Source organism: Pelmatolapia mariae, linkage group LG12 (genome assembly GCF_036321145.2).
Source record: "Pelmatolapia mariae isolate MD_Pm_ZW linkage group LG12, Pm_UMD_F_2, whole genome shotgun sequence".
In the NCBI taxonomy this organism is placed as follows: Eukaryota; Metazoa; Chordata; class Actinopteri; order Cichliformes; family Cichlidae; genus Pelmatolapia; species Pelmatolapia mariae.
Window position 1 is genome coordinate 15117135 of NC_086237.1, and position 27679 is coordinate 15144813.

General features: G+C 42.0%; 1 protein-coding gene across 5 annotated transcripts; it reads right to left on the minus strand.

Annotated features, from left to right (window-relative positions):
* On the minus strand, window positions 1-26956 carry ep400 (E1A binding protein p400). Of its 5 annotated transcripts, none has more exons than XM_063490732.1 (54): window positions 26788-26956; window positions 24270-25621; window positions 24061-24168; window positions 23866-23950; window positions 23496-23615; window positions 21449-21843; window positions 21057-21356; window positions 19865-20050; window positions 19611-19751; window positions 19451-19523; window positions 19253-19290; window positions 19102-19156; window positions 18928-19017; window positions 18290-18403; window positions 17985-18172; window positions 17693-17870; window positions 17455-17591; window positions 17122-17291; window positions 16753-16927; window positions 16523-16659; window positions 16025-16211; window positions 15677-15846; window positions 15355-15542; window positions 13661-13960; window positions 11458-11622; window positions 10844-10981; window positions 10582-10652; window positions 10164-10453; window positions 9741-9940; window positions 8663-8832; window positions 8054-8250; window positions 7800-7911; window positions 7384-7671; window positions 7189-7263; window positions 6959-7093; window positions 6817-6861; window positions 6503-6656; window positions 6135-6370; window positions 5858-6031; window positions 5699-5746; window positions 5471-5607; window positions 5293-5349; window positions 5123-5201; window positions 4541-4705; window positions 4402-4447; window positions 4181-4287; window positions 3830-4019; window positions 3638-3729; window positions 3196-3375; window positions 2769-2946; window positions 2464-2597; window positions 2175-2336; window positions 2004-2078; window positions 1-1058 (listed from the first exon to the last, which is right to left on the minus strand). In XM_063490732.1, exons 2-54 carry the CDS (start codon window positions 25584-25586, stop codon window positions 738-740), a joined length of 9273 nt encoding a protein of 3090 aa, XP_063346802.1. In that variant the 5' UTR covers window positions 25587-25621; window positions 26788-26956; the 3' UTR covers window positions 1-737. The 5 variants fall into 5 exon arrangements, with proteins under 5 accessions (XP_063346802.1, XP_063346801.1, XP_063346800.1 ...); XM_063490731.1 differs by having other exon boundaries at window positions 6135-6367; window positions 11449-11622; XM_063490730.1 differs by having other exon boundaries at window positions 11449-11622.
* Window positions 26957-27679: the final 723 nt, after the last annotated feature.

Sequence of the window (27679 nt, forward strand, 5' to 3'; positions counted from 1 at the left end):
TTTGTGTATAAAAACAAAACACTTTATTACAATTGGGCTGAAAAATCCAATGAAAACACAACTACTTTACAAGTACAAATGTCCGCTGTTGATATTTACATGTTTTTTTTCCTTTCACATCAATAAAAAAAAAAAAGGAGAATTTATGAGGAAACAAAATACTAAAGTACATGTTTACAGTGTATTTGCAGAAATAATAATAATAAAAAAGACTAAAGGAACGTGCATTATTCTCCATTCAGTATCTATAGACAACAAGAGAATCGGACATAAAACAAGACTATTTATGAATACACTTATTCTAATAGAGAGCTCATTTCCCAATGCAAAAAAACAACAACCAAACAAACAAAAATCACCCATAATCCTCAGCCTCATACATCTGTTGAGTCATATAACCACTGTGCAGAAGGCGTGACTGCTGTCATACGGTGGGATTATGTGGTAGGTGTTGGGGAAATTTCGAGAAACGCTCTACAACAAACAAATGAAGAGCAGAATGTTATTGATCACATGAGAGATAGTTATGGATCCCAGCAGAATTATTGGCAGAAGCATCATGATTGATCTTCCAGAATGATTTAGATACAAGCACTGAAATTATGTTGAACACAAGATTAGAGAGGTTGGAGTAAAGTAAAGGTTTGTTGTTGTTGCAGGATCCACAAGAAAGCACGACCTCGTCGTTGTACTGTGGGAAAACGCTCGGTACATACAGTCTCATTAGTGTGTATCTCCTAACTGCTCCCCCCACTGGGCTTGGCAGGGGTTTTGGCTCTGATGCCCCCCTGGCGAGCCTGACCCTTGGAGGCCTGCTGTGGCTGAGCGGACTGCTGCACCGGGGACTCGGCAGTAGTGGTTGCAGCGGGCTGCTGGGCTGGGCTGTGTGGAGGTGGTGTCTGGATCTGGGGTGAAGCGGCTGCGGTCACCACCTGTTGCTGGATGATCTTCTGCTGGACCACCTGGGCTGTCGCCGTACCAGCGGGAATCATCTGCACCTGAGCGGGAGCTGATGTGGCAGCCTGGGTCAGAGTCACAGTCTGAGGTTGAGCCTGGATCTGAAGAGAAACAACACAGACTAAACATTTCCATCCTGTCTCAAAGATCTGATATGAACCTTTCCCCTGCATATCTCCTGCAAAGGTTCAGTGTGACAAAGACAACAAAACAAAGTGACCCCACAGAAATCTCATCTGATATTTTACCTTCCACACTCTGGTCAGCTTCACCAAATTGTGCAAAACTTCACATCAATGATGAATTAAAACACAGCACAGTGCTGTAAGCGTGACGGATGATAGCATGACCCCTTTTACAAAGACAAGAGCACATCTATTTGTTGCAAAAGGTGAATCCTTGCTTCACACGATCCAAACAGTCACCCTTGGTTTCAGCTGAAAGCTGTAGTCTATAACTGGTTCTAAATACAAGCCTCAAAGGACAAAACATGCCCATCTTTCAAACTTTTAATGCTCCCTCCTCCTTTAATCTCTTAACTGTGTGCAACAAATGATCAGCCTGTTTATTGCTGTAAACATAGGAAACTAGATTCTTGCTTGGGTGACAGTGTGAAAAAACAAAACAGAACAAAAAACCCTTTCAAACAATATTAACAATTTATTAACATCAACCTGGCCTCGAGCTGGAATTCTGGCACAGTGCTGGAGAATTTTAAGCCCTTTAATTAGTGTCCAAATCCTTGAGTTATGGCCAATGAGTTTTGCAAGGTCCCACCTTGACCTCTTACATTCATACTTTATCAGTTCTTTCACATGTAAGACAACAATTGTGCCAGATGTAATAAAATAGATTTATGTTCGTGAGAGGGTGAATGGGATGGACAACTTGAAAACACAAAACATTCAGTTGCAGCTGTCACCAGTGAGGACATAATACCAGATCAAATATGAGCATTTTGTCAATGGCAGCACACCTGAAAGCCTGCAGTGATGGTTATTCCAGTGTCTGTAGAATCAATTAAGTAAAAAGCCTAAAATTCTTACCTGCTGAGGAGAAGACACAAGTTGTTGAATATTGGCCACAGTTGGTTGCTGCACTATTTGCGGGATCTTAGGCAGCTGATATGAGCAGTAAACAAGAAAATGTTAACACACACACAAACTCGATATTTCACTGAAACTATTCTGTTGTATGGGTTGCCACTGATGATGTACCTGGATTTGCTGGGTTCCAGCTGGTTTCTGGCCCTGTGGGAGCGATGTAGCGAAGAACTGGGTCTTGATTCCCGATTGGAGTTGGGTGGTGGTATAGGTCACCTTTTGCTGTGGCTGCTGACCTTGCTGGGCGGTCTGCACTGTCACCTGCTGTGTGCCAATCTAAGGGAAATGAAAATACATTAAATACTGTGACTGGCTCTATAGAATACAGTAATATTACTAGTGAACTAATTATTCCCGATACTCTCAATAAACACAAATCCTTATATGTAAACAAAGACATTACCTTTTGCTGTACAGTGGCCTGTCCTGACTGTGGCTGCCCTGCCTTCTGCTGGGGTGCAGCTGCCACCTGAACTGTCTGCTGTTGTTTCTTCATCTGAATCAGCTGCTGGACCTGCATCTGTTGGAAGGGGACACCTGACAGAACGGAGAAAGTGTGTCAGATTAAAAGACATATTAGAAGATTGTGATGATGAGAACATACATTTTGCTACTATAAAAGGGTTTCCAATCCAAATGATGCAGATATAATCAGCAGCAAATACTGTTGCACCTTGTGATGTATGCAATTCAAGAATTTCAACACACCTGTTTTCTGGGCCTGACCGATAGCCACACTAATGCCTGCTACAGTCACTGGCAATGTAGTGACTCCAGCTGATGAGACCACAGCTGGCACAGAAACTACAGGAGGCTTGGTTAGAGTCACCTGAGCTGTCTGTCCTGCCTGGGCCTGAATCTGGCTCTGATTGGGTACTCGAGCAGTCTGCAGGGTGAAAAGAAGAAGAGTAAAAAAAGGTGGCACAAGCTCAATCACTAACATAAGCAGAGGACAGTGTTTCTGGGGATCCACCAGTGAATTGTAATAGTCTCTCTCATTAATGTCATACCTTTTAGATCTCTGTTGATAATATATGCTGAAAATAGCATTTATCTTGTTGTATTACGGGGGAAGGATTTATCAGTGGACATGCACAACTGTATCAATATCTAATCACTATTTCTCTAATCTTACCAATCTGCTCATCTGCAGGTTGGTGGCCAGCACAGCTCCAGGTCGTTGTGTTGTCACAGCTGCTAGCTGAGGATTAGCTTGTACAGTCTGTGCAGCTGGCACCTGTGCGGCCTGCTGGGCCCCTGCAGCCTGCTGGCCCTGAGTTGCTGTTGCCTGTTGCTGCAACTTTTGCTTGTGCACCTTAAAAAAAGGAAAAAAAAAAAAGAAGAAGAAAAAAGTCACACAGATATTTCCATGCAAGTTAACTTAGAGGTGATACAGATAAGTTACACACATTGACAAAATAGTGCAATGCATTGTTTAGTGGGTAAAACTGAAATATTGTCATCTGTGTAATCATAACCACATGTCCACCTTATGCAAGAGATGAAATGACTTTTCTATAAGCAACTGTTACTGTTGCATTTGGTGTAGTTATTCTGTAAAGGTGGTCGTGATGTACCTGGGCTTTGCTAACAGCTTTCATCTGAGGGGATGTAGCCTGTGGCAGATGCTGTCTGAGCACATGGAGCTGGGCTGCGCTGATTGGTTTTCCTTGAGACAGCACAGTCGATGCATGAAAAAGGACAGAGGATAGGTCAGGGCTGTAAAAACAAAATGTGCACCTGAGGAAAACCAGTGATAAGCTCATTACCTGGTGTGACCTGAGTGACCAGTGAGCGCACTGGGCTCATAGTGGTAGAAACTACTGCAGATGCTGTCACTGGGGTAACCGCTCTAACAGCCTGACCTGTAGCTATGGCAACCACCTCAGCCGGGGCAGCAGTAGCTGTCACAGTCCTCTGTTGTGCATGGACCACCTGTGCTCCAGCTGTACCTGCAGGCTACATTAATGAAAATAACAGCGATAGCATGAATAAAGGTTTCGATGCTTCTGAAGATCTTTCTCTGTACTGAGTTTGCTGCTTTATTCCAATCCAAATACTATTTATATCATTGTAAGTTAATAGTGCCAGGTCACCAGTGATAAGAAAGCACGACTCACAGACAGCGTTCCTGGGATGACCGAAGACGCCAGGCGTTTGTTGGGCTGGAAAGGGCTTTGAGGAACTCCAGCTATCGTGTTGACAATCACATTCCCCCCAACAGTGGCTAGAAGAAACAAAGTGAAAGGAATTAACTACTGGGACACAAGCTGCACTGTAATCTAAACCATATATGTGTGTGTGTGTGTGTGTGTGTGTGTGTGTGTGTGTGTGTACGTACCAGCCTGAATGGTAGTGCCCACAGTGGCATTTTTTATGCCCCCAGCCTGTGAAACATGATAAGCATGTTTAAAGTTTCCATTAGCTCGTTTTGGATCTGACTCTATGTAAAAACATGTAGCTCAACTACTGAGTCTCACCAGTACGGCGTTAGGCACAGCAGGAGCTCCGGCGACTGCTGCAGCCTGAGGGACCTGGGCCTGGCCAGAAGCAGGAGCCTGGGCTTGGCCAGGTGCGGCCTGAGCCTGGGGGGCTCCAGCCTGCTGCTGGGCCAACTGCTGAGCCTTCTGTTGCTCTGCAAGCGCCTGCAAAAACACACATCCACAAACAATGCATGGAGGCAACACAAAAGCAAATATATTTGTAAAGATGGATGAAAACCAGACTGAAGATGATGCATGGTTGTCTGTTTTTAGTAGTTCACTCTTGTTTTTTCCCCCCAATTTTTATACTATTAAAACATTTGAAGTGATCACTGATTTATATCTAGATAATAACATAATTGCTTTTAAATCCAACAGCTACAGTGTGCAAACTACTACCTTTGTGCATCGCATGCATGAAAACTGTCCTGACAGGTGGAAACTAACATTAACCAGATTTCTCTCAACACCTAAAGAATTATTCACAGACATTTGCTGTAATAAGTCTTACATTCTCCTAGCATGGCATAGCACCTGGATAAATACAAACACAAGCGGAGGCACACTGCTGATAAGCACCTTTTTCTCTTTGGCAATCCTTTCAGCCCGTTGAGATGCCACCTGGATGGGAGGTAGCGGCTTGTCGTAGCTGATCCCACTGAAAATGAGAAAAAGTAAAACCTTACACTTCTTTGTTTGCTTAACGATTTCAGGTTTTTATTCCCAGTGATTACAAACTTAAGTCGCACCTTTCTGCCAAGACAGACGCATGCTTGGGGTTCTTCTGAAATGGATTCATGCCGAGTCTGTAAGCAGTATAGATGAATGCATTTAAATGGCAATATCTTATCTGAATATAATTGCACTACATTTTTTTTATTTTGTTTTATTTTGTATTAGGTTTTTTTTCATATTCTCAGTACTTACAGTGGTTTGATTGGTGGGCTTCTCTTGCTGGCAATGATCTTCATGAGTTCAAAGCGGCTGTTGTAGAGCTGGATGTGAGTGGCATTGTCATCCTGTGTGTAGATCTGACAGGTCCTCAGAGGACGGCTGTTCTTAGACTAAACGTGGACACACAAAAAGAATAAAAATGAGCCCCAGAATCCAAGAAGAAATAACGGCTGAACGCAAAGACCAAGCAAGACAGAGTACCTTGTATATACTCTTGGTTTTCTTCTTGGGGTTTGCCTCATACACCAACTTAAAAAAATAAATAAAAAAATAAAAAAATAAATAAAATAAGAGTGATTGTTGAGACAAACAAGCAAAATGTGTGCAAGACAGTAAAGTACATGACCCTGTTTTCATTACCTTGCCCTCTTCTCTGGGAATGATGACGTTCTCGTAGCGATTGCGACACTGTTTGGGTGAGCGGTAGATGCGGCTGCAGGAGTTCACCACATCACTCACCAGATCCCAGTTAGGAGTGTGCGCAGGAGACACGATTGTCAGGTTGAGCGGCAACTCCAACAGCTGTTTCACAGCCTAACGGACACACAGCAAAGATAACTTGTTAACTGAAATGCAACACAGGATGTATTAACGATGCTTAGACCATCATGGAGGCAGGAGTAAATAAAGCCAGTACCTGAAGCAGGGCCCAGTCTTCACTGATGAGCCACTCTGGATTGTCCTGCCCTGCCTCCGTGGCAGGTTTAGCCAGCGAGGGGAGGGGCTTGGCAAAGGGTGCCTGCTGCTTGAGGGAGAAATTCTTTTTCTGGTCTTTCCCCTCACGGCGAACTTTGAGCATACTGGCTTTTTCAAAAAGGGAACGGGGAGGAATGACCGTCTCCCCGTGGCCCTTCTTCTTCTTTCTGGCTGCTGCTGAAGAAACACACTCAAGTTAGGGGAGAAAACCAAACAAACTTGCAATGATACTTTTGCATTTTGTCCATTCTTCTGGTCTTTAACCCAAGATTTACAACAACTTCTCTAAAAGGAGAGATATTTTCTTACCTGAGGGATCCATCTTCAGTCTCTTATGCTCCTTGCGAATGTAGACAGGAGGCAACTTGGACTCTGGCATGGGTGTGGTGTCATACATCAGCATCATTACAGAATCAATGTAGATGTCGTTGTCATCCTGTGGTGGTGTGGGTGGAGTCCAAAGCTATGGTGGAAAACCACATGTCAAAAACTGTCCAAAGGCAAAACAGGATTTCATGTTGTGGCTCAATATAAGTACATCGAATGAGGAAGAGATACAGGCCTCTACATCATTCAAGAATCTGTGTAAACATTTACAGATAAGGTCACATGTGGCATCTTACCGGCATAATTTCTGTGTGGCCATCCTCCGCATCAAACACATACTCCTGTTGAAGTACAGAGAAAAGGTTCAGGTCAACAACAGCACAATAATCCACGCACCACTTCTTGCTTGATTAGCAGAGATCAAACCGTCCCACCCACCATGTTGTAGGCATCCTCTCTGGTGTAGGTGAAGAGATCTTCATCTCCCTCCATCATGTGCTGCTGCTGCTCATCCTCCTTCAACCTTTGCAACTGCTGCAGCTCCCAGCTTCTCTTTGAACACTCCAACTTCTCCTGAGGAACAAAACAACAAAAATAAAAACCTGTTCATGAACAGATTTTCACATTTTTGCTGCAATAAATCTGTAAAGATGTGCCTTAACTCTTACCCTTAGAGCTTTTTCATCATCGCTGACGTGGAGGTACTCCAAATAATGCAGGGCATATCTTTCAATAGGTGTAAGCTGTTTCAATGATGAGTGAATGAAAAAACAAAACAAACCAGCGTTTAATGTTATGGTAATTTATTTTTGCTTAACCAGTTTTCAAGCTGCATATATAAATTAAAAAATAAGCAAACCCACCTGTTCCATGACTGCATTAAGCTCCTCTATCTGAGCAGGCTCTTCTTTAGCGTGGATTTCTGACTCCTGGTCCCGCTCTGTTGACTCCTGGTCTGGCAACTTGTCCTGCTGCTGCTCTTCATTCTCTGGCAGGGCATCCAAGTTTATGCTTTGGAGAGCCTGGATGTATGGTCTAGCTACTCTGGGAGAGATGGCCTCAGAGGCTGAAGGCTCCTGGTGAAGGACAACAAACTCCTCCACCTTCTCTCCCGAGCCTGCCTCCACTTCAAACAAATCCTGGATTGTCCGCTACAAACACACAACATCAGGACAGTTATTTCATGTCTTGGGTAGAACTAAATAATGCGGGATCTAAACCTTTTTTCCATATATTTATAGTCTGAATATCGGTAGAAGCTTCAGTGAGTTTATCTTACTTGAGTGAGGAAAGCCAAGGTGTAGTCAGTACCCTGAGCAGCCACCTCTCTTATCAGGTCCTTGGTACCATTCTTCAGGAGCTTCTCCTCAATAGAATTCCCACTCTCCAACCTTGGGACATGCAAAAATAAATGAAACCGCAACTCGAGTCCTTCAGTAACACTGTTATAAGGTAAAACTGTTTTATCTGGGGGCAGAATAAGGAGCAAAAAAATAGAAACAAAATCAGAATGCCTTGTTTTTATAATATCACCTGTATATGTGAATATCCTTGGAACGCCCTATTTTGTCACACCACTCCTGGGTGCGTGCGTCCATGCTGGGATTGAGGTCTGTGTCGTAGAAGATGATGGTGTCTGCGTCAAACACAGTCCCAACTGCAGAACAGCAGCGGTTGGTGAGGATGCTGCAGAACACCTGCCTGTTCCTGTTGAACTTCTTCATATTTTCCTGCAGGCACACAACGAATGAACAGAGTTGAAAAAGAAGTTGACGGCGCAGTTTAGTTTTAAAACACGATGTATTCATGCATTTGCTTTGCTATGTAAACAAACAAACTATCCTTTCTAATATGAAACAGATGCTTTAGACATTTTTATCTTCAGTGTTTATTCTTGAGACTGCTGTTGTCAGATAGTTGCCTGCATCTTTAGCTTATTTGTAATTGAAAACAAATTAACTCAAAGATCCCCTCCACACAAACATGAATAAAAAAAAAAAAAAAACAGATAAGGGGGAAAAAATAGTTTAATTCACATTAAAATATTTAAAATTACATGACCCTCTGTCAACATTCATTTCTTTAAACTTGATTTCAGCAAAAATGTTTATAAGGAACAAATTAAATGTGGTGTGATTTTACCTGTCTTTCATCACAACTGAAGCTCTCATCAATGCGCACGTAAGTGAGCTGTCTGTAATCTAGGAAGGCCTCCAGGATGTCTAGCATCTTCAACATCTGTGTAAAGATGAGAACACGGCGACTCTCTGACTTTAGCTTCTGCAGCAGGATGGCAAGAGCTTCCAGTTTACCTTTGGGAAAGAAAACTATCATGTTATTATCCAAGGCAGATCCAAGGCAAAACGTGAGATGAGTCACTCAGCCTGTGTAAGCAGGAGATGTTTTTGTCCTTACCTGGAACCTTTTTTCTGTGATGTTTTTAGCAAGAACACCGTACAGAGCTTTAAAAGAATAGGTTTGACAGTTCTAGCTTGCTGTGGCTTGTGTGTCACTGATGACTGAGAGTCATCACAGGTCAAGTCCTGGGTCACTGACACCTAGTTATATGGCTCTGGTACCTCTTTTTACAATCAAATGTGTTAATGCCCTATGTTTAATACTCTATGTATCCATTCTTTTGTTTATCACCGAAGTTACTGGATTTCTTGTTTGTCTACTCTTGATGCATTTTACTTCTAGTTGATATCAATAACTCAGGTCACACAGTAATGCACGTGTAGGTGCAGAGATGTGATTGGAGGGTGAGGAACAGAAAGACAGAATACATTTCTCTTAATTGTCATGTTGGTTTCTCAGCTTTTGCGGTTATATGTCAAACTTCTGGCCCCAATTACATTTTCCCCTCAATGAAGCAATCCACAGACTGAAGAGAAACAACAGGGAAGTGAACGTAGAGTCAATGAGAGAGGGAGAGAGAGCTGCAGGTTTCATCTTTTGCTGATTTTAAATGATAATGGTGAAAGTCAAAATTATTGAATATAAGTAAATATTGCTTTGTTTTTTGTTCTGGTTTTGTTTATTTGAGAAATTTAGCACTTTTGTTTTGTTGAATACTAATAACTTGTGAAGTCTTGTAAAAACTAGCATCAGTTCTTGAGTTACAGCCTAAAACAAGGTGCTTCTTCACATTTGATGAACAAAATCAGAGGTCAAAGTTGTTTGCTTTAGCCAGGTGTAATGGTGTGTTACATGGACTAACCTGAGTCCATTTGCATTAACTGCAAGTCAGGACAACAGAAGAGATGTCTGGATGCTAAGTGGATGTCTGCGCTGTGAGGGAGAGAGGCTTCCTGAAGCCGACGGCGAAGGGACTTCTGCTCAAGTCTGTAGGGAACTGGGGGATTGGCTGCATACAGGTGAGGAGCTGAAGCCACAGCTGGAGGCACCATGCATACCAGTCTAAAAGGTAGCACATATAAGCATAGATGTTCATTAGATATTTGAATTAAAAGAGGAAAAATTAAAAACTGATTTGCAATACAACAATAAAATCTTAGCTGGTTATTTCTTTTACCTTTGTAGCTATAATACAATTTAAGAAAATATTAGGACACGCTGTAAAATATTCATGGAATGGATTTATAACAACACAAGCAGCACAGAACAAACAAATCTCAAGTACCTTTTGAAAAGGCTGCTGGCAGCCTCCAGGCAGTCGTCCACAGAGAGCAGAGAGGACTTCAGTGCAGAGGTGGTAGCCACGCAGGTTCTCTGGGCTCTGATACAGCTCTCTCTGCCCACCCAGCTCCAGCCTCCAGCAGTTAGGGCAGAGTGACCGGGCTCTGAGCCTAAAGTGCATGCCTGTAGCAGGTCTGACCCATACAACACTCTGCGGCTGCAGCGCTGCTCATTTGCTTTGAAGAGACGGCTCAATCGCTCTTTCATCAGTTGAGTCTTTTCTTCTGACGACTCCTGAGTATCACAGTGACAGATGGTACAATCAGAACTGCTCTTCCTGTAATGTGACTAGACTAAAATTATTTGATGAAACAGAAAACTGAAATTATAAATAGGATTTTTCTGCAAACTGATGTGCTGACCTGAGAACCAGCATGAGCTGCAGGAGGCGGCTTGATGGGGGTTGACGTGGCATTTGTAGTTGTACTCACCGCTTAAAAAGAAACACAGTGTCAACAGAAGGAAAGGAGGACAAGAGGGGCAATTAAATGCCCAATCTCGCATATTATGTCACACAACTGTCAGAACTATAATGACAGATGTAATTATAATGTCAGCTGTTTTCAAAATAACCGATTAAGAGGCAGAGACAATAATGCAGAGTCTTCACTGTTTCCAAGTCACCTTGCTGAGCTGTTGACACTGCAGGAGTAGCTGAGGCACTGGAGGCAGGAACAGCTTGAGGCATTGTCTGCATTACCATGGATCCCTGGGGCCTAATAATCTGCTGCCCTGGAGCTGACACAATCTGCAGGATGTTGCCTGAATGCATGAGACATTAAGCAACCAATTAAGTGAGGCTTACTCAGAAAACAACACAGGCATGAAATGTGAAAATCTAAATTCTAAAATTAAAAGAACTGTCGTGGTTTTTGAATGAAGGATTTTAATGACGACATAAACTAAATAAATTTCAATGCAGTTGTACTCAAGACATATTAAATTGCTAACTGACTTTTTTTTCACACTTAGTTGAGTCTGACAGGTGAAGGCATAGGTCTGGCACCAGAACCAGACCAAGGACGTTGTAAATATATGGTAAGAGTTTTACACATTGGAACATCCAGAATTTTATAATAAGGTCTTAAAATTTACAAAAAATTTTTGCTGAAAAAAAAAACAAACATAAAAGCAACAGAATTACATGGATGAGTCCGTAGGACACAAAACAAGGAATGAAGAAAAATATGTGGAGAGGAAAGAAAGTGTGACGATGGGATATACATTACCAAGTGTACCTTGGAGCTGCAAGGGCTGTCCAGTGGTGAGCTGACGGAGCTGACTTGGGGACAAAGTGAACTTGTTGCCCTGAAACTGCAGAGTAACAGGGGTCTCCGGCTGGGAGATTCGATTCTGACTGCCTGCTATGTTAGCCAGCTGGGCAATCTTCACCACATCTCCACCTTTAATAGAAAAAACAAAAACTTTAACACAGAGAGCACTAAAAAGTCTTTTTATGGTTCCAAAGCAATATACTGAGTTAGTTAAAGGGTGAAAAAAAGACAAGACATGCAGAACCAGGGTGGATTAATCAGTGGAACGAGCACAGGTCCTGTCTGCAACAGAAGAGGAAGAAAATGCCTAAGGACAGTCCTCAGGTGAGACAGGGAGCCTGAAACTCAAAAGTGACAAATTAAGAGGAGGGGGGAGGGAGGGACACACAAAGTGTCTAAGTGTTAGGGTTACACTGGGCCACCATGTGTCATCAGAACAGTTTTGTTGCACCTTGATATTGAATATCTGCTCAAGAATGGAACAGCATTCGCCAAAAAGAGATTTCATTATTTGATGATGGTGATGGAGAGCACTCTCAAAAGCCATAGCAGATCCGTTTGATGTGGTTAAACTGTAAGAGTGGATTACTAAAGCCTCTTTTCCTTTACTATTACTAGTACCTACTCGAAGCAACTCAGCACGTTTCAATACGGTTTTCAAGGTTTTTCATTAGGTCCAAGTATCTGGGACCAGGTACGTTTTTAGTACCTGCTTGTCCGGGGTTCCAAGCGATCCGAACAGATACTAAAAGGTGACATCGTCAGACTGCATGCGATCGATTGGCTGGTCAGTAGCGTCACTCGAGGAGTCATGAGAGAGTGTGTTCATGAAAATCAAAACTGCCATTTTTGAAACCCGGCAACGGGGGAAATGGCTACAAACAACAACACCATGATCCCTGAGTCTGACGAAAAGCCACAGACTGAGCAGCAGGTATATTCTTGCCTCAATGTCCACCTTTGTTGTAGCGTTCGTGTTGCATGTTAATTACGTCGTGGGATGCTCTGACACACACCAGGCACATTAGGAGTTACTAAACTGTAATAGAAAACCAGTCAATCCAAGTAGAGTCGATCCGAGTCGATCCAAGGAGGTACTAATGGAAAAGGGGCTTAAAAGCATGTCTTAGATACTTAGCTGCATGTATATATTTTCTCTGCCAATTTTAACCAATTCCAAGAAGAGATCAATGGATTTACAGCCCCCAGCTCAGCCTCTTCTTTGTTGTTGTGTTTGGATGTTTGTCTACCCCAAACACACAAAGTAGATTCACTGAGAATGAAACCCTCTGTAATCTGACCAGTATAACCAGTACAGTCTGCTGTCTTGGCCATCAAGAAGCTCCAATGACGCCCTTGTGATTAAGGGCCTTGTTTGCCATGGTGTTGATGGGGTACTTTTTCACTTTACCGACACACGGATCTTATCCTGAATGCCTGGTGTTCGAACCACTGACTTTTCTATCCTTAAGTCAAGTTTATCCGACATCTGCACACATCATTAGGATTTTTACACATCCTACGATAAAATCATACCTAAAATTTACTTGAAAAATAACCAAATTCAAATGGTTACTGAAAACTCTGAAAAGTTTTCTGAAACCATTTAAGACTTATATAAATAAGTTAGTTTTATTGAATTTTTCTAATTTTTTTAAAAATATATTTAAATACTGCAGTTTCTCAGTTCATGACTGTGGGGCCATTTTCACATGCTTAGTATTCATGCTGAAGCTCAGACTAAAATAATAACAATAAAAAAGACAGCAAAAACAGAAACAAAGCTTTGGGAGTTCTTCCTGCAGCTGGGCTGATGCAAGAGACAAAAGAATATTAGTACGTGGAAGAAAAAAATATTATAAGGAAGTGCAAGGATATAACATAAGTTAAATAGTGCAGTGGTGTACATTCATAGTGTACATGCAGGTTTTAAGAAAGAAACTGGGGAATGCTGTGGCTGTGGAGATGCTGCTGATATGGCTGCAGATCTAATTTTAGAGGACTTTTTTCCCCCCACTATAATCAATACAAGATATTTAACCAGAATTCCTGAGTGAACACATATCAGCAGTGCCTCGAGTAAAGGCTTCAGTGAAGAGCAGCCAGTACTGTAGTGCCAGAGGTGGAGGGAAAATGCTGAGACAGAGGGGGAGGGCAGGCCACTTACTAGGCAACCGTGCCTGGGCCTGGGATGTAAGAACCAGCCTCTGGGATACTAAGCTGGGCTGGATGGCATGGCTGGGGGCTAAAGTCGACCTGGGGACCTGTGTTAATCCAGGCTGGCTGTTGGGAGCAACAGATCCCACAACTGTGCCAGCTAAGCTCTGGCCTAAGGCCACAGGGGCAGCCCCCAACACATGCTGTCCAATGCCACTATTCCCAGAGGAGCCTACAGTGGAGGCTGCAGTGCTGTTGCTGCTGCTGACAGGAGTTGTAGCCTGGGCTCTCTGAGCTGCTGCTCCAACCACTGTGAAGTACAAGGCAATGGGGTATGGGACTCCATGTTAGGGGTAACCCAATATTTAGTCAAATCAGTATGATCAAACAGTTTTTCCATAAATTCCTTCAGCAGTGGTGGGCCAACTGAGCTACGACTATTAGGCCTGTTACTGATGTCAATGATAATAACTGCAAACACTTTTACTTAAAATATGTGCATTGGTCCCAACTACTCAGTACGGGAAGAATGGATACACTTGGGTATGTCCAGTGATCCAGAAGACAGAAATGGGCACAGTCGGGCATAACTTCCATCTGCAACTATCTGACACTTCACAAGCTCTTGTCAGTGTTTGCACTGAAAGATGGAAGATGGTGTGCAATGTCAATGAATGTTGTTAAACGTATGTATTTGCACTCTTTATGTATTTGCAATTATACATATGGTGTACTTCTCTTAATGGATATTTTTATTTATCTAATATTTTATTTTTGGCAGTGTTGTTGACAGTATGACAGTATCTAAGGTAATTAATTATTAAATTAGAAATTATAGTTAAATAGAGAAACCTGAATATGAACCTGAAACTTGTTTTTAAATATGAATGAAAAACATGTCAATGTATCATTGCATCTGTTCATTGGTCTGAAACAACTGAAAAACTGAGATGACTACTGATCTCTGAATTTTGTGTACCACTATGGTAAAAGCTGGTATGATGGGAAATGTGTGTGTTTAAACTGTCAAGCTCAATCTGTGAAAGTGTAGTCAGTAACAGCCAAGGCTGCAATGTTTGACTTTTGCCTCCATCTCTTTATTGGACTCGTCTACCATTACTGTCATTGTATCCTCTGTTAAAATATAATGACTTTTCCTTAATCCTCAGTCGTCACTGAGGACAGAAACCAGTAGTGAGTATTATATTCAGCCTTGCCATAAAGGTTGTGCTGCTATCAGGGGAAAACAATATTGCCAACCCACCACTGCTGCATGGAAGTACAAATTTAAATATATGAAACCTTAAAGTAAAACCTTTCAGTCAAAGTATACCAAACCTCTCCAGAAAAGTTGAAGGACAAGCATCTGACTTTTTCAAATAGCAGCACTGTGCATAAAATATGTGCAGGCAGTACAGTTCTTAATGAGCTTCAAACACTAATGTATGCCTCTAAGGCTACCTATTAATAGTTGTTAAGCAGTACATTAGGCTCACTTGTATTCCAAATCATGCAAAATAACACTGCACACATCACAAGCTTAAAACTAGTTTAGGCACATTATTTACAGGTGAAGACAAAAAAACCCCAATATGATAGGTAAAAGGTACTAAGTCTGAAGTGGACACCACCAGGAATCCTTTAGATAATGTGAGAATCTAATTTCCTGTCCTATACTGGATAGGGCCCCTGAAATGATCTTACCTGGAGCAGTGGCTGCAGTTGATGAAGTGGTGACTGGGGACTTGCCCCTGGTCTGGCCTGCCTGACTGGTGATGGAAGGAGAGGTGCCAGTAGCAGGAGAGCTCGATGGAGGACGCTGACCTGCTGCATTTGCAAAGGCAGCAAGGCGGCCCTCTGGTTTTGTGCCATACTGCACAGGCTGGAACAATCTAATCAGAGAAAAACAAATGCACAGGATTTGAATATGCCATAATACTGAGGTTACATTTTATTTTAAAACTTGTTAAGATCTTCACATAGAACATTTCATTCTATCTGAGCATTTGAAGATTATATCGCAGACCTCATGGGTTTTATTGGACATGGTTTGGGCCTTGGCGGTGGATCTGGATTGTTGTAGATCTCTTCTATGAGCTGCTGAGTAACCTTTAGTTTGGGTACTGCCTCTTCAGTCTGATACCGGGTCAGTCTGTTCTCATTATTGATCAGATCAAATATGGACAGGTTGGCAATCTACGGAGATAATAAATTAGGAATAGATAAAATATTAGAAGTGGAACAGTGTAGAGTCACTTTAAGATTACTCATTATGCAAATTTGTCATGGACTGACTTTCTATTGAGGGTACTTACTGACTGATCTTGTTACCATTAACATTAACAATGTTTGGCAGCGCTACTAAAACACTTACCTTACTCGAATCAGTCTGAATTGCTCCCAGCACCAGTGATGGCACGTTATATTCGAGAGAGGAGAAGAAATAGGAGCTACTGGTCACTCTGGGTGCCACCAGCTCAGGATGGTTACAAACTCGCTGTAACTGCATCAAAACCTGCAGCACGCTGACAAAATGACCCGTTTTCAGTGCTTCCTGAGCTCTAGGGGAACACAGCCACATAGAAGAAATGTTTATAGAAAACTGACATGTGCAAAACATGTCTCCCTTTACACATTACAGTTTTCTCCAAAGAACAGACACAATATAATTATAAATTATAAAGTATCTTTTCTAACCAGAAAGATCAGGTCAAAATAAATCTGATGTCCCATGGATGCATAATACACACTAATAGAAATGAAAAGAACCATCTAATTGCAGTTCATGATGTACTATTTTTCCAAAACTTTATTATACCATAAACTGGGCTGTGTGTCAAAAGAAACTGTGAGAGATGGGTAAATATTTTACCCTGATTGAGTGAGGATATCCTCATAAAGGCTCTTCTGCCTGTTCGACAGTCGGCATTTTAGGATGTGCTCGTACTTCTTGGGAAGCTGTTTCTCCACATCCCTTTTCGAGCGCCTCAGGATGAAAGGTTGAATCATCTACAGTTAAGAGTAACAGGGTTTTCATATTTAATTTAAAGGAAAACACCACAGTAACACAGACTTATAGAAGAGTGCTGGTGGTATACCCACCCTGTGTAGGCGGATGACCAGCTTGTGGCAGTAGTCCTGGTTCTGGTCTGTGCCCGCCTTAACAGGAAAATCAGAGTAAGGCCTGGTGATTCCTGGCAAAAGGAAGTGGATCATGGTCCACAGCTCCTTAAGAGTGTTCTGTAGAGGAGTGTTGATGAGGAGAATCCGTTGCTCACTGGAAAATGCACAGAAATATCTCTGTCATTCATTCAATCAGCTGAGCAATTTTTTAACGATCCAGTAAAAAATTAGGGCAATTTCATAGAGACAGCCTTAAAGTTTGTCACATTGAATTTATCTCATCAGGCAATCAAACCCAAAACAATATGCACATTGACTAGAAATAATAACATTTATCATATAGCTTACCTTCTGAGAGCAAAAACTGTTTCCCAATGTTTCTCTGTCATGTTTTTGATGAGCTGCACCTCATCCAGGACTAGGTGCCTCCACCTTCTCTTTAGAAAATGACTCTGGTCTTTCATCAGCAGCTTGTAGGATGTAACACATACATGGAAGCTGTTGGCTTCCCCCCACCACTGCAGATCAAAAACCATATACAGCAGCTAACTTAAAAAACACTTTTTCTTCAGTTCACTTCAATTTTATTTATATAGCACTGAATCACAACAACAGTCACCTCAAAGCACTTTTTAATATCATATTAATGATATTATTGTATTTAAATACACAAGAAATTACCCTTCTTTTAGACCGCCGTTCCCTTCTGTTGCCAAGGTACAAGAGGATCTTAAGGCCAGGACACCAACGCTTGAACTCCACCTCCCAACTTAACAACTTGCATGTTCTTACCACAACGAGATGGGGCCCCCAGATGCCTGTGGTCAAAACAGGGTTGTCTTTATCCCAGTCAAAATTTCTAAATACAGGAAAAAGGTTCACTATTGTAAAACAAAAAGAATACCAAAAACAAACATACCCTCTTGCCCAGCCAAGTGGGCCATGTAAGCAACCGTCTGTACAGTCTTGCCAAGGCCCGTCTCATCAGCTAAGATGCCATTGAGGTGCTTCTTGTAAAGGCTCACAAGCCAGTCCACACCAATCTGTTGATACTCACGCAGAAACCCATGCAATAGAAAAGGAGCTGGGCTGCGGGTCTAGTAAAAAAAAAAAGAGAATAAAAAAATTAGTTTGAAAAAACAAAAAACCAAAACAAACATGTTCTTTTGTTTAAATGCATGAATGTGAGTGAGTATCTGAATGTGTCTCACAGATGAAGTGGTTCTGAAGCTTCCCTTGGGCAGGATGAGCTCTGTGGCTGCAGCTACTTCGGCTATGTCTTTGCAGGGTTTCCCATCAGAGTCAAAGGAAGCGGCTTTGTCAGCACCGCGGTACTGGTCCACACTCAGAAGGGAGTCAATCAGCACAGCCTCCGGTGGACTGATAGCACATTCCATTTCTAGAAAATAAAAATTGAGTGGAGGTATGTTGGAATCTCATCATTCACAAATGGCCGGGAAAAAAATAATAATAATAAACTTATCTGCACAGTTTAACTTTATAATTACAAACTTGCCTTCAGTCTCTTCCATTTCATCCTCATCACTGTGAGAACCAGGCTGTGGCCAATCAAAGGAGTCAGTATAGGCACCAGCATATTGCTTCATCAAAGCATCCAGGGGCATCTCAGCTGCAAGACAAACACAAAAACATTTTTATTAAAAAAAAAAACAAATGAAACAAAGATAATTAATCTTCATAGTTGCTGGTTAGCCTGTATACCACCTAAGCTGTTTCAAAATTTCTGTAACAGTTTATTGCCATGGTGGGTCAAACTTTAAATTCACCGATCGAATCTCTGTGCACTTTAATGTGACGTCAATAAAACAAAACAGTCAGTTGTATTTTAAGAGGTAGGTATGCAGTTGTGGGTGGTTTATTATGTTTACGAGTTCTTCTAACCAACATTCTTAATTGAGGCACAGGCTGCACATGACGTGTGTGGTGTCGTGTCTCAAAGCTCACAGTAGAGTTTATGAAATCACCAAGTCTCCAAAAAGGCTCGTCCCTTTAAGAACCATTAGATTACACCAAAAACTAATTTAACTGAATAAACACAGCAGTAGCAAGACAATAACACACTAATACATTTCTCTTCCTTTATCCTGAATCTGCAAATAGAGCGTAGTTACAGAGAAAGATTAAAGTAAGTACCATCTTTGGCAAGGTCAACCAACTCTGCTTTGTGGTCCGTTTCCCCTTCCATGCCCTCCTGTTCCTCGATGGTGCTCTCTTCATCTGTAACTAAAAGGAAAATCAGTCTTTATAAATCCTTGTTTTTTTATTTTCTGTTTTTAATCATATATACCTTGATTATTTGACACTTACCGTCTTCATCAACCAAGGACAAACTAGATTTTCTTTTTCTAACTGAAGTGGTCACCTGGTACAAAATGAAATGTATAATTGTAAAACTCTATCTTAGACACAATATGTGCTTCTATATTATTATTAATTGGTATGCCAGTGCAGTACCTACCTCTTTATCAGCCTTCTCAGCTGCTGACTGACCAGATACTGTAAATCAAGTAAAGCAAGTTTAATACAAAAAGAACTGTCCCAGGTCAGATAACCTGGCATGTGTTAGCTTGGAACAAGGAGCAACAGAAAGTAAAAGCTGATGATACAGAGCAAATGTTCTGTCTCTCATGTTCAGTACCTGCTCGATGGGACGTACCTTTGGCTTTTTGTAAGCCAAGTGCTTTGAGCCTCTTCTCATAAATTTCAAACTGGAGTTTGATTTCCACGACCTGATGGGGAAAGGGTTTCATTCAAAACAGATATTTGGCATCTTTATAAGTCCTGAAACTTTTATACGTAAGAATAAACAAACACACCTGTTGAATGTTTGACCAGAAGAATTCCACCTCTCGGGCGATTGTGCTGGCAATGTGACGAAGATGAATTTCCCTTTCTTTCTTTGATCGCTCTTCACTTTTCTTCTGCTCTTGATGATAACGGGCACATGTGCGAACGAGCTGTGGCAGAGACACACAAGACACGAGTTTGTCTTTCTGAGGGTTTCCTCCTTTTTGTTTTTGTGTCAATTTGTGATTCTTTTCTTCAGTTAATTATTATACGTTTGCCATACCTTCTTAGCAGCAGCTTCCTTCCACCTCCTTTCCTGTGCAAAGTCAGCTGCCATCCACTGCATCTCCTCCAGGAGATAGTCCCAGTGGGACTTTGGACGTGAGGCTTCCACAAGCTTAGGGAGCCTACTGGCAGACCACTGGCCCTCCTTCCTTAACTCAGATATGCGCTGATGCACTTGACTCTCCTGGCAATCATTTGGTCCATTAGACTTTATATGTTGATAAGATTAAAACTTACTAAATACATTTATGACAATGCACAACAACGGAACATCAAAAAATTAAAATAATGGACATCAACAGGAATTGTTGATATGGAATATGACAAACGTGAAAAGAACAAAAAACATGCAATGACAACATTAAAAGGCACCAAATCTTTTCCAGGCAAGGCTTTTAACTAGTGGTGCAACGGATCAAAAATCTCGCGGTTCGGATCGGATCACGGTTTTAAGTAACGGATCGGATCAATTTTCGGATCAGCAAAAAAAAGACAAAATTTTAACATTTACTTATTAACTTATTTAAGTATTTTTTGCCTATTAAAAACATTCAACTCAAGACTCATTCCACGCAATTATATAAAAACAAATTAAGGTGCAATATAGGGCAGTACAGGGCTTTGTATCTACCACTCCGCTGTGATATAATGAGCGGTCACGGTCACGTAGCTTTCCGTTGACCTGGAGGTCCACTCATTTGTAGTTGTGAGAAGAAGATGCCTGGGACAGTTCAGCCATAACTTTAAACTTTTCCTGCTCATACATGCCTGGGTACAATCTTGTCACTGAAGTGGACGCGCAACGGGATATCATAGCGTGGCTAAAGCATGTTCATCATAGTTTAAACCCCTTGTTTTGCGCAAGGGAATACAGCCTCCCGTCTGCAGCTAAACTCCCCAATAGCTTTTGTAATAGCTTTAGCCCGGTCGGATTGGGCAGCAAAGGGCTGCTTAAATGCCGCAAACTCCTCTGCTCCTCCACTTGGACCGCTAGTGTTAGCCATAACATCGCTTGACAGACTGACCACGCGCACCATACACATACTTTTTTTCCTTCTTTTTCGAATCTTCGGATCACGTGCGTGCCGAACCGTGGAGTGGGATCGGTTCGGATTACGGATCAACCGTGATCCGTTGCACCACTACTTTTAACCACCTGCTGACATCTGTATCCAAACTAAGGTACTCACCAATTTGGCCTGTTCCACTTGCTTATCTTGAGAACCCTCCTGTGAAGGCTGCACGGCTGTGCTTTGACCAAAGCCACCTATTTTGACCGCTGATATGCCATTGGTTCCAGTCATTTTTGACTGGGTGCTTGGGTTGACGTTAGAACCAACAGGACGAAGAGGACTTGCAGTATGTGGGGTTGGAACAGAGTTGGGAGCAGAGAGCGGAGCAGGAGACACAGATGTCATTGATACCGAGTTGGTCATAATCCTCTGAACTGTCTGGTTTGACTCTGTTCCGGGGCGAGCAAGCGCCACTGTCTGTAGAGCAAAGAAAAACATTGGTAATATCAAGTTTACAGTATCGTCTTTTAGTCATTTGCATGGAGGCTGACCACTTCACACAAACTGACCGCTTGTCCGGACTGCAGAATGGCCTGGGATTGTTGCTGCTGGGGCTGCAACTGGAGATGAAGACCTGACTGCATCTGATGCTGCAACTGGGCCTGGAGCTGCGTGTGGGGGTTCACTGTGGTCAGGACCGCGGCACCTGTCTGCACCTTCACCTGTGCCTGCAGCTGACCCCCTGGCTGAGTTGGATTCTCTACTAACTGAGCCTGCTGGGAGAGTGCCATGGGCAAGCCTGTCATAGGAGGGGCACCTTGTGGCAACCTGCCAGGCAGCTGAGGAGGCGGAGTGTGCAGGCTGGCTGCATTCTGCACTGGAGGTCCTTTGGATGGGTCGTACTGTTGCTGGTTCTGCTTCTGTCCTGCGATCTGGACTGCTTGAGGAGTAGGCGGCATCCCGCCTGTATACATGGTAACCAAAGTATAGGATAAAAGGGTAGTATAGAAAGTGACACAGAGACAAATGGTAAAAAAATGAGTTGTTAATGTTATTGTCCAATGTGCAGTTTTGTTTTGGTTTTTTTTAAATAAATGCTTTTGTGTTCCTACAATACAGATTAATAGATGCCGTTAAGTGTTCGGCAGCTTTCCCTTAATATTCATTTGAGAGACCCCCTAATAGAAGTTATATATTTTGAGTCTAAAAGGTAGAATATAGAATTTTACTTTTAACTATTAAACATTTGTTTGAGTTTCAGCTATAAGAGCTCCTCAGAACCTTCTCTTAATGAACTACATGTACTGTACTTAACAGTAGTCTACGACTACCTGATGATCAGAGCAGAAACTAATGAAACTCATACAGCAAAATGATTACAGAGGAAATGAAATCAATATGAAAATCTACATGTCTCTCAAATAAAATACTACTTTGATTAATGCAAAACTAAAACATTGCATTTCAAATGTTGAGAGAATGTGGTTAAAAAACATTCAAAATTACTCATGCAAGAAGAAAGGTTTTAGAAAGAAAAAGAAATGTAACAAAGAAACATGAAAAAAAGAACTTCAGAAAACAAAGAGACAGGGAGAAGTAAGGGGAAAGAACTAAAGCGGACACTCACAAAAACACTGTATGTTTGGCATGCATGAAGCAATGTCATTCTAGCCGTAACCAAGGCATCTGGATGCCTCACATAGCGACAAAGCACAGAGGTGAGCAAAAGGACAGACATGGGGTCTTGCAGATAGCAGGCCTGAGCGGAGCTGTGCACACTAAAGCATCACCTGCCTTACCTCCCTGCACGTCACACCACCTTGCCTAGACGCCATCAACACCTGGCCCTGACACACCCACACCACCACAATCGCAAACACCTGTGCCGTGAACACAACTCCTCCAAATGATTCCCCTCCTACTTAGACTGAGGGAAAGAAGCCAAGTCAGAACAAAATGTCATGAAAAAACATGGAAGGAAATAAACTAAAAGTGGACATGAGATAAATAAAAAGTCTTGATGACTGATGATTCTGAGTTCCTGTTTATGGCTCACGCAAAGACGGACAATTGAAGAGGGGCGTGTGAGGGAATGACGATGGGAAACCAAAGGGAAGCATGACATGTGGATTCATAAAATGGGAGATCAAGCAAAACCCATTGGAAAGTGAATTCATTCCCACAGGCTTCCCACTTTCTGTGATCCACCGCCAGATAAGATGAAAATCCATCAGCACGGGAAGGTCTTTCCAAATAAAGACGACAAACAGGAACAAACTTCAGAAAAGAAGAGATGGATGACGACAGGTGATCAATAGTAAAAATAAAAAAGAAAATCATAAGACATGGCATCTTCCCATTGAGTGGCTACTCATTCTTCAGACTTGGATTGTCTTCTTCCCCATTTATCCTGACAGAGAGAGCTTAAGCCTGAACTTCCTGAGGACTGCTGAGAAATCCAGCAGATGGAAGATCTGTTTGTTGATGCTGCTTGGAGTTTGTTTGTAGAAGATGAATGTTGTGATTCCCTTTTTAACATCTCCTTAGTATGAGGAAAGGGCATAGGTCCAGCAGCATCGAACAGAACACAGAACGGCCTGGTAGAAGCACTCCTACCTTGCGCAGTTGGCATAAGCTGCTGGAGTGGAACGCCAGGTGATCCTAAAGGAGCTACACCAGGATGCTGGAAAATCAGCCCATGGCGACCAACGTCAATCCGGGGCCTCTTAGCCTGATCTGGGATTTAAAACACACAATACCCTCATAACGCAAAAAAAAGCACTCGGCACACAGCAATGACCTTCTGAAGACCGTACAGGTCACCTCTCCTTCCTCGGTTTAAGACTTCAACACAGAGCGCTAGTAGAGGATGCCAAATATCTAAAAGCAGAAGCAATTAGAGGGAGAAAAGAAAACAAACAGAAAACAAAGCAAACGGGGAGAAAACAAAGCAACATAAAACAGGAGTTTACGATCTTTGCCCTACCTGCCTGCACCATAGCCTGTTGCCTTTTAAATGCATCAATGTCTCCAGGGTTTGTAATGGCGCCAGAAGTAGCTCCTTGGTGTCCCTGCAAAAACAGCCTCTCATGAAATTAGTGAGATATTTTCAACAGACTTTAAGGGCATTATAGATAATTTCCTTAAAATAAATGTTTAAAATAAGTGCCTCCTCTATCACCTGAAACTGCTGTTGGGTAGAGAAAGCTGCAGAAACATTGGGAGGAAGCTGTGTTGCTATGGCAACTGGTGTCACTGCCTGGCCATCCTTTCCAGTAACAACCTTTACCTGAAAAAAGACACCCAATTGAAAGAGGCACAAAATTCAATGGAATAACAGGAAAGAAAATACATATTTGATCTCAGACCAAGAGCCAGCTGATGTAATACCTCATCATTAATAACCTCAGACTGTTCTTCTTCCTCCTCTTCGTCTTCAAGGTCCAAGTCACTCTGTCTCAAGTAAGTATACAAGGGAACACAAGGCTTCTTCTTAAAAGCTAGATAGTCCATCATGTTCCCTTGGAGGTGCTGCAGGAAGAAAAGTTCAATCAGATATTCTTTGAACACTTCTTTCAGACTCTCCATCTTCTTGGTGTGGTGCTCCAAGCACTGTTTTCTTAGCTGAGCAATCTCTGGTGTAGAAGGAGCAATTTCCTCTAATTTCTTGGCAGCTTGCTTCTTTACAGTGCCCACAGTCATGCTGGTGGGTGCAAGAGAATTGCTGGGGATCCCTTGAGATGGACTGGTGAGGGATGGGCTAGAGGGTGGTATAGAGGAAGGTATACTGAATGATGTGGCTGTGGTTCCTACTCCAGAGACCACACCTTGTTGAGTCTTCTCAAATATCAAAGGGCTTCTAAGCTGTCCTTGAATGATACTGCTGATCTGGGGAGGTAGGTTTGAGGTGGTGATGTGACCAGGGCTGCCCAGAGTTGAGAGAGTGGTGGCCACTGGACTTTGAGGTGCATGGTGGTGGATGGTGCCGCCAGTCTGTGAATGAGGCTGAGAAAGCCGACGTTCCCTCACAGACCCTGGCGCTCCTGGAGAGGCCAGCTGTACCTGGCCAGGTGTGGCTGGGGCAATCTGGGCCAGTCCTGTTCCCTCTTGGTAAACAAAGTGACCACTGCCTGATGGACTCCCTAAACTGATTTGCCTCACTAACATGCCAGCGTCAACAAAACGTGTTGGACTCTGTCCATGCACACCCAATGCTGCTGCAGGAGCTGCTGGCCTCGTCACACCTTGCAGAGAGACTGGACTATGCTGGGTAGGACTTTGAGGTTGAATGGGCTGGGGCACAGGTGAGGTGACCTGGATGTAGGAGGGTGGAGTATGCTCAAACCTCCACTGAGGTGTCGTATGCTGGAATCCTGGGGATGCGGGGTTCTGGATGGGAAGTGTGGTTAGGGTTATTTGTTGGTTAGCAGTAACCATCTGTCCCACATTTTGTAATGTTATGTTCATGTTCGGGCCAGCGGCTGGACTACGACTCATGATTATCTGATAATTGGGTGACTGAGGAGCTGAAGGACTGGCAGCGGAGGAAAAAGGGGTCACAGGTGATTGAGGATGGTTAACTGTAGCTTGCTGCTGTGTAGTTGCCATGGTCGGCTGTGACTGCTGCTCCTCTGTTTCTGACCCGCTGACAGACTTGGGTCTCTGAAGCGGTCGTTGCATATTCTGTGATCCACTTCCATGGTGCATTGCGTGATACGGTTACAATCTTTAAACACAATAATCTGTGAAAAGGACAGAGGAGAGTAAAAATGATTTTTATTTATTTTTACTTTTTTAATGACTATATGTGATGCAGAAATAAAGTTTGCTCGTCATCTGGGAGGAAAATATCTGAAAATTAACCATAACATGTCAACATATCAACAACTTCACATGAAATGACATAAATCAGGACCAAGGATTGTCTCTGTAATATCTATTTTCTGTGATAAACTGGAGACCCTGGTAGCAATAACCAAGTAATGTCTTCCAGGGTTGCCTTTTTTCTTTTGTTTCACTGTGTCTAGTTATCAGTCTTTTAGCTTCTCCATACACTATTTTTGAACATTTAACAAGCACACACTCAAGTAATGACACAGACAAAAATCAGTCACTGCCATCAGTAAATCTTATCTCAAATGTCATTAAAGTTTGATATCGTGTGCAAGAAAGACATGGACTGTTACCTACATACACCCCTTAATTATTCAAGTGGAGGTCTTATCAGAGCGTCTTTACCGACGTACAGCTTTTGTTTATTTTTTACATCTGTTTGCACCTACAGGTGAACGCCAGCTACCATATACACATTGTCCTGTGGTAAAAACGATATGGCTTATTTGGTTTGATATTGATTCAGCCAAAGCTAACGACCATTTAAAACAAAGATGATGTACCTTAACGGTACCGAGGTGTTACCAACGTCGTTTGACAACGACGCCTTGATAACAGCGTTGAGAAATTTACGAGTTAGTGAAACCCAGTCGTTTCAACACCGTAAGAACAACATTACATTTACAACCAACATTTCCAGGCGACAGCCGTAGAGCAGTCGTTTCTTGGTACTGTCTTATATTTACAGCCCTTGTTAACATGTTAGCTTCACCCGCCTACAATTTCTCCGGGGCGTAACGTTAGCTTAGGTTAGCTGCGATGAAAAATAATAAATGCAGGTATCGGAACAATCAGGTCTAGGTGAATGTTTGATCCAAATATATATAAATAGAGTAATACGGAATGTAAAAATTAACCTGTAACATTTACAATAACACTGTGTATGGCTTTTGAGTAATTACAATAACCCGTGCTACATGACGCGTGCTAGCCGATGCTATTGATTAGCTTGTTTTTGCTAACAGGCCAGCTACCAATGAATAAACACAGTTATTACTTCAACGGCGTTACTTACAGGGAATGGGGCTTCTGTAGTAGTTTCATAAATCCTAAGTCATATTTACAATAGGTCACATACTGCAACACGGGCTATTCTGCGAAAAATAAAATCTTGATATTGATAGCTGCTATTCACTGTTTTGAAGCTAAGTTAATTTCATTCAGCAACATGGCGACCGCGGCAACCTGCTGTGTAACCCGGATCCCGTTCTGAATCCGAGGAAGCAAAAATATGACGTAATCTAAAATGGTGGGTTGCATGAGCGATTGTGATTCTAGATGAAAATGCGGTTGATAAAATCCTTATACGGTTGTTCGATTTTTAAAAGCAAGCACTGACAGCTTGGTGTTTAAATATAACTCCTCCCCACAAAGGTACTGAATATTAAAGATGATAATGGATATTCTGACTTTGAGCTGTTTAATCTTTCATCTTTTTTTTTAAATCATACAGGTAATTTCTTTATAAATTCAAAATCTATATTAAACCAAAATAATATACTGCAGTTTTGATGCTATACCAGGAAAAAATTCCCTATAATGTTACAAAAGTGATGTTCCTCATCTAAGCTTTAATTCTGAAGATTTTATGACAGCTTTTTATTGGTACCCCTGAATATTGAAATAATAATATAAGAAGAAGAACAATGCTCTAATAAGAAGCAATTTAATTTTGTTACTGTCTCCAAAGATTTATTTAGTGATACACAGTGAGAGAAAGCACTGAAAACTTATGATAAATACTGTATCAAAAACAAGTTTAAGGAAACCACTGCATAGGATCTACCCAGAGAAACAAGAACTGAAAACATTCAAAATGTATTCGTAGTACAAATATGACTACTGTGGACTGGAAAATAAAAGCATGTCTCATCTCCTTTTCCATACATAGAAGCAATGTTGTTTGA

Excerpts from the sequence above, each read along its gene's own strand:
- ep400 (XM_063490730.1), bottom strand. The coding sequence starts at position 25,586 with ATGCACCATGGAAGTGGATCACAGAATATGCAACGACCGCTTCAGAGA. Across the intron at positions 16,660-16,752 it reads TGGTCATCCGCCTACACAGG|ATGATTCAACCTTTCATCCT; the intron begins GTGGGTATACCA and ends TCTTAACTGTAG. Across the intron at positions 10,982-11,448 it reads GCAGCTCCAAGGTACACTTG|GCAACATCCTGCAGATTGTG; the intron begins GTAATGTATATC and ends TCATGCATTCAG.